Source organism: Arachis ipaensis, chromosome B07 (genome assembly GCF_000816755.2).
Source record: "Arachis ipaensis cultivar K30076 chromosome B07, Araip1.1, whole genome shotgun sequence".
NCBI classification, from domain to species: domain Eukaryota; kingdom Viridiplantae; phylum Streptophyta; class Magnoliopsida; order Fabales; family Fabaceae; genus Arachis; species Arachis ipaensis.
Window position 1 is genome coordinate 116,113,240 of NC_029791.2, and position 6,832 is coordinate 116,120,071.

Here is a 6,832-nt window from a genome sequence, read left to right on the forward strand (position 1 = left end):
AATAATAATAATAAATATTTATTTTAAAAGTAAAAAATGATTTTAAAAAATAACTACAATGTTTTTTAAAATTGTAAAATTTAATATAGTTTATATTTTATTAAATATTCTAATTTTTTAATTTTTTATAATATATTTTAATCTACCAAATTAATAATTAATCGGGCAATTGACTTGATTAAAATAAAAAGTTTTACGTCTGTGGTGGGTAACCACGGTTTTAAATTTACATATAAACCGTTGTAGGCTGGCATGGTTTACATGCATGAAACAATGAAGGTAAACTGCTGTAGCCTAGCACGGATTACACTTGAATTTTGGCGGTAGAAACCGTGGCTGGTCACCACGGTTTATGAAGAAACCTTGTGCGCATGAAACCCTGCTGGCTATCATGGTTTATGCATGCAGTAGTATAAATTCATTAGCCGCTGTAAGTCATCACGGATCACTTTTGTGGGAAAGCAAAATTTTTTAGGGTGGGTGGTTGTGAGAGAATCCGGGGAGCCTTGGAGTTTTAGGGGGAGGCTTTGAGTTTTTCAACCAGTTGGGTGGTGGAGCTATGGAAGACGAAGCTCGCCTGTACCGATTAAATGGCGTTGCGCACGTGGCTGGATACATCGACGAAGAGGTTAATTATACAAGCTTATTATTATTATTATTATTATTGTTATTATTATTATTATTAGGGTAATTTACCTATATAAAATAAATGCTGAAACCTTTGCCTGATTACAACAATTGGAAACTTGCTTCGTGAATGTCTTGTTTCACTTAAGAGGTTGCGGATTCGAGTCTCTTATCTTTGGTAAAAAAAAAAAGTCTTGTTTCACTTTCTATATAAACCGTGGGAGCCAACCACGGTTTTCAAACTACACATAAACCGTGACTGGCAACAAAGGATTACATGCAATTGGTGTTCAACATAAACCGTGGGAGGTAGCCACGGTTTACCCTTGGAGAATGCAACACATAAACCGTGCCCACGGTTTACCCTTGGGGAATGCAACACATAAACCGTGGGAGGCAGTCACGGTTTACGAAGAAGATGATGTGTGCATAAAACCTTGGAGGCAGCCACGGTTTATTCATGAGCAAGTATAAATATAGAAGCCGTTGCTGGTGAAGGCGGATCACTTTTGAGGGTTGAAAAGTTTTATGCACATTTGTCCTCATCACATACAGGTCCAGATTTCCAATAGAAAATGGCAATTTTGATGTGAAAAACATAGATGAGACGGAAGCAAATCTGGGCCATGAGGGCATATACTCAATGGTGGATTTCATTCTTTTTTTTTTCTTAAAAAAATATTTTTAAAAAGAAAACAACCGGAAAATTTCAGGAATACTGTAATAAAAGTTTAGCTTGAAGTATCAGTACATTTTCAAATCAGAAGTTCAAGTAATTACAAGGGCAAATTAGAAAGCAATTCCAGAGAGATTCACTGGTATAGCAAGTTGATCCTTATGTTCTTATACACTTTAACAAAGCTAGATATGATTACATAGTCAATAACAGTCCAAGTGGTAGCAGTGAGTGCAACACATACACAATGATAAAACTCACAAACTACATAACACACTATTAATGGAGTATATTAGAGATTGTAGAGATTGACTATATAAGCAAATTGGGAGATTAACATTCAATTTCGGCTTAACTATACACGCCAAGAGAGGGAAGCGAATGCAACATCCTGGATAACAGGGTTTTGTCCCAAGAAGTTGTGCTCAGATCAATTTTCAAGTTTGTTCTGCTATTTAAGATCTTGCCGCTGGTTGCCGCCTGGGGTGTAAATATATCATAGTGTGTTGGGACCTTTTTGTAAATAAATTGGGCAACTCCATCTAATGGAGCTCTCTTGGAGAGTTCCATTAAATACTTTGCCTATAAACATATAACTAGAAGCAAATTCTTTGGTAAGAATAGGCAGAAGAGCATAGCATCTTTTGTACCCAAATTCCAAAACCTAGCAATCTAGAACATCTAGAGTCTCCTGAGCAAAACTTTAGGAAAGAGGAGAAACAATTAAATGACTGAAAAGACATTGAACAAAGCAGGGCAAGCGGTGATGAGTAGTCACTTGTAGTAACTCTCAATCACTAGCATGTTCATACAATCTAATTTTCACTCTCAGGTATTCTAAATTTGAAGGAAATCCTATTAGTTTATGGTACACACTCTTAAACATCACATCAGGTTATGGGAAAGTGAACCACAAAGATATTAAGAAAAGTGAAGAAAATGAAGTACAGGTGGAATCCTCCATATGAGATACAAAGACGAGCCTGAGAAAGTCTCAAGTGCCTCAAATGAACCTCCAAAACATTCAGTCTTCTCTCAAACACTTTTCCTCAGCTTCCTTAGTCTTCTGGGAAGAAGTTAGGTTAGGTTAGGTTAGGCATGCACCAATGTTGACTTTATACCTACTAAGGGGCATTTTACTAATCATTAAGCTTGAGAACAGATTTTTCTGTTTATGCATTGTTGTTCTAGAGTGTGTTTATGCTGTACTCGAGCACATTGTCAAAATTTTACCATGCTCAAGCACACTCACAACGTAGCTAGGCTCGGGCCTAACGCTCAAGCCAGATATTGCAGCTAAGCATTCCTATCCCTTGTAGCTGCAAAACACAGTAAAAGAAACACTTAAAATACTTCAAAACTCAGCTAAAAGCTAACTAGAAGAAATAAGAATTGAATTAAACCATGGAATTAGAAAACTAAAAATAAAATTTGCTAATAGAAAGCCTAAAACAGACCAACTTAAATTAAAAAAATACAAGGGAATAGAGAGTTATCTGATGCCAACAAAAGGAAGAAAGGTGAAAGTACTCTAAAAAGAGAAAAAACAAGAAACCATTTGGGCATTTCACTGGGAGTCCACATTTCTTAGCACATGCTAAGCTTCCTCAAAGCTGAAGGTTAAACGAACTACTACCCCACTCACTCTCACTCTCACTCTTTGAATTCTTTTAGAAATGAAGAAAAAATAGTAGTATGAAGTGCATATATGGATTTATTAGTTCCAGGTGACTCATTCCCTAGTCTGAATCTCTTAGGGTGAAGAGACAAATGATCCCTAAAATTATTCCACCATAACTCTGGAAAGATAAGACAACTTTCAGCATATACATAAGTACTAAACAGTACCTTTGGTTCATCCTGAAAGTGTAGCAAGCCACCCGATTCATAACCATTCTCCCTTAACAGGATATCAATGAGGAGCGAAATAAAGAATGATATCCATCTTGAATAGTCGGAGTTATTGAATCATTCAAAATTCTGCATTTTATTGCTCCTCCTTCTCCTTAGCCGAAGTTTTTCCATCTGATTAAATATCTCCCGTGCCTCTCCAACCATTCCATTCCTACACATGCCACAGATGAGAATGGTGTAGGTGTAAGCATTATGAAACTGTTCGTCCTTGGAAACCTCAAGCTGAAGAGATCTAGCTTGGTCCAAACGACCTATGTCACAAAAACCTTTGATTAATGCATTGTAACAATAGGCGTCTGGTACTAAACCCATCCCAATCATCTCATCTAACATCTTTGCAGCTTCACCAACCCTACCCTCTTCGGACAAACCACGTATCATGATAGCATATAAAGTAACATCCGGCACAATTCCCCTCTTAAACATCTTGGTGTACCATACATATGCCTCACTATATCTCTTGGCGTGAATGAAGCTATTTATCAAAGAACGGTAACTCTGCAGATTAAGAGCAAAACCATCTTTCCTCAACAAAGACAGCAAAGAAAGCGCTTCATCTGTCCTCCCGTTCTTGCAAAACCCATCAATCAAGACATTATAACAGCGCAAAGTAGGCAAGCACCCATTTTCTTTCATAGTGTTAAACAACCTAAACGCCTCATCAACCTTCATCCACTGACAGAGGCCATAAATAATAGCCGTATACGTCTTAACATCAGGCAGCACACCCCTCTTGCTCATATCATCGAGCATCTCGAGGGCAGCATTGAAGTTTCCAATCTTACAGAATCCACCAATCAAGAGAGTGTAAGTGTGGTCATCTGGCAAAGAATTAGACCTAAGCATAACATTATAGAGCGAAAAAGCCAACACAAACAAGTCTTTCTTGAGCACAACCTTCAAGATAGTGTTATAGGCGTGAGCATCAGGCTCACAATCGAACTCAGACATTCTATCAAAACACTGAATGGCTTCTTCAGCAAGACCCATATAGGAATAGGTCCTTATGAGGGCTCTAACAGATTCAGAACTTACGAAAATCCCAGATTTCTTCAGAAGCTGGAGCGCGTCCCAGTAAAGGGAGCACCACTCCTTAGTGGCAAGAGTGCAACTTACCTCGTTACGGGAATGCTGGTCCACGAGGCTCTCGAACTTGAGCGCGACCCATACGCAGAAACGGAGGGGGAGTCGCCGGTTACGATTAGGGAGATCTCGCGTGACGACGACGGCGTCTGCGTCAGCGGAAGAGTGGTGCTGTGATCGGCGAGGGAGGAACCTTGGGAGCAGTCCGGAAGCATTGTGGAAATGGACTCGTTTCCACAACAGCATAGAAGGATCGTGGTGATGATGGTGGCAGCGGCGGCGCTATCTTGTGGCCCCAACAGGTGAGACCTAAAAACAGAGTAAAAAGGAGTAATAATCAAGGTTCTGAGAACCGAACCGGTCATCGAACCGCTTTGGTCACTGGTTCACTGATTCATTGATAAAACCGTTTTAAATAAAATAATAAATAAATTATAAATAAACATCCTAAAATATAATTATAATCTAATATAAATTTTAAAATATCTTCCAAATTTAAAACACAACATGAAATGTCATCAACCAAAACGATATGATCTTATCAAAATACAAACTCAAAAGTTAAATAATAAAAAGAAATATCTAAATATTAAATGGCAACATGAAAATTTGTCATCAATCATCAAAATTCGTAAAAACTTGTTAAGTACTCAACATTAGAAGCCATTAGTTTCAACTTTAACAGAATACAAGTTCATGAACAATTCGGGTAACTCATGGTCTGGGGCTGCAGGGCACATTCTTCACTTTAGTAAACGGTTTATCAATGATGACTTTCCAACATTAGGGTATCTAACTATACCTTTATACAGTTACATGAATAATTCACTTCAACTTAGTTATATTCATTTGAAACAAGTAAAGAGTGAAAACTAGTGTAAAACTTATAAAGAAAAATAAACTTATTTTTGTAAAATGAAAAACACAAGAAATAGCCTAAAGATTATACACAGCAATTAGATAGATTATTTTGGTTATGCAATTTATTGATCCAAACTTTCACTCAAACAATGTGTTTCACTATATTTATATCATTTAGGAGTTATAAGAATGCTGCAACAGAGAAAGAGGTACAGAATTACTACCCATACAGTTTAAATCATGTTTTCCATGTATAGATATTAGATAAGGAAAGGAATTCTTTTGAGCAATAAGAGTAATTCTTTTGCCAAATAATTACACAACTAAAATTGACACTTAATTGTTACGTAACCCCTGGATGAGGAAGCAGTCCTTTGACTTTGCGTTTAATATTTACATCGGCTGCTAATTCCTTTGCTAACCGGCCTACCTTCATTGTACCCTTTGCAATACATACAACATAGAATTAAGTATGTGGCATGTGAAACTTCCTAACAAGAGGTCAAGGGCTAGAAAGAAATTAATTTATAGCAGCAGCAGCATAACAAATTCATTTTAAGCAATAATTTCAACAATAACAGTTACCTATTTCCATAGTCAAGTGCAAAACCTATTCACAAGAGGAGAACCTGTTCGATTCATATCAATTTATATTTTTTTTTCTTATTCATTAGAACAAAGATACTTAGTAATGCAATGCAGCAAACTGAATTACCCATGAAAACAACATGTCACTCACTTTCAGCTTCACATACACGATTGTTTTTTAAATACTTTCTAGTGATCCAGGTGCCAAAAACAGCAATCTCCTCTTAAATAATACCAAAAATTCTTGATTGAATCCTAAATCCTAAATAAAAAATAATATTAGGGATTCCCAATTCGTGGCACCGTTTCTGGAGGTAATCTAACTGCCATGGTGTTTAATCACATCAGTAAAAAACCAATAATCAGTAAAGAACCTGAGCTAATCACAAAACATTCATTAATCAATAAAATCGCAACACACAAAACCAGAGCTAATCACAAAAACAGAGCATAAAAAAGTAGAAAAAGAACGAAGAACAACTGAACAACTGAAGAACAAGCGAGCAAGAAATTCACTGACCTTCGAAGAGGACGCCGACAGACCCTTGATTGATGGACGACACCGACCAGACAACGGCAAGAAGATGCAAAGAGTAGGGGATGGGGCGAGCTCGCGGAAGAAGAGAGCAGGGGAGTTGGACGCGACGGCGACGGCGGCGGCACAAGGCGGTGGCTGAAGTGCTGAATGGAGGTGAGGGACGATGAGATTGGGAGGATGGAGTTAGGGCAAAGTACTGGATGCTGGATCTGGGATTCTGGGCATATGGAGTTGTCGAGAGAGATCGAAACGACAGCGTTTGGACCATTCAAAAAACCGGCCGAGTCAAGGTTCGGTTCGACCGACCGGTTTCGGCCGATTCAACGGGCCAACTCCGGTTTTTTAAATTTGCGGTTTTGTTATTTGTTCAAACCGTCTTTCTTCACGGTTCAGTTCAATCGGTTCGACCGGCCGGTTCGAACCGGTTTTCAAAACCTGTGGTTAACAGTTAACTCAATAAATCTACAATTATGATTATTAATATTTTTATTTATAAAATAAATTACTAAAAATATAATAGAAGATATACATTAAGAATAAAATCA

General features: G+C 37.6%; 1 protein-coding gene and 1 long non-coding RNA gene across 2 annotated transcripts; both read right to left on the minus strand.

Annotated features, from left to right (window-relative positions):
• On the minus strand, positions 1,417-3,314 carry LOC107605965. The gene is made up of 2 exons (XR_001612575.2): positions 3,152-3,314; positions 1,417-2,622 (listed from the first exon to the last, which is right to left on the minus strand). It is a non-coding gene; the product is annotated as an uncharacterized LOC107605965 (long non-coding RNA).
• LOC107607748 (pentatricopeptide repeat-containing protein At1g79540-like) lies at positions 3,333-4,665 on the minus strand. Its single transcript, XM_021107945.1, has 3 exons — positions 4,334-4,665; positions 3,434-4,232; positions 3,333-3,368 (listed from the first exon to the last, which is right to left on the minus strand). Exons 1-3 carry the CDS (start codon positions 4,663-4,665, stop codon positions 3,333-3,335), a joined length of 1,167 nt encoding a protein of 388 aa, XP_020963604.1.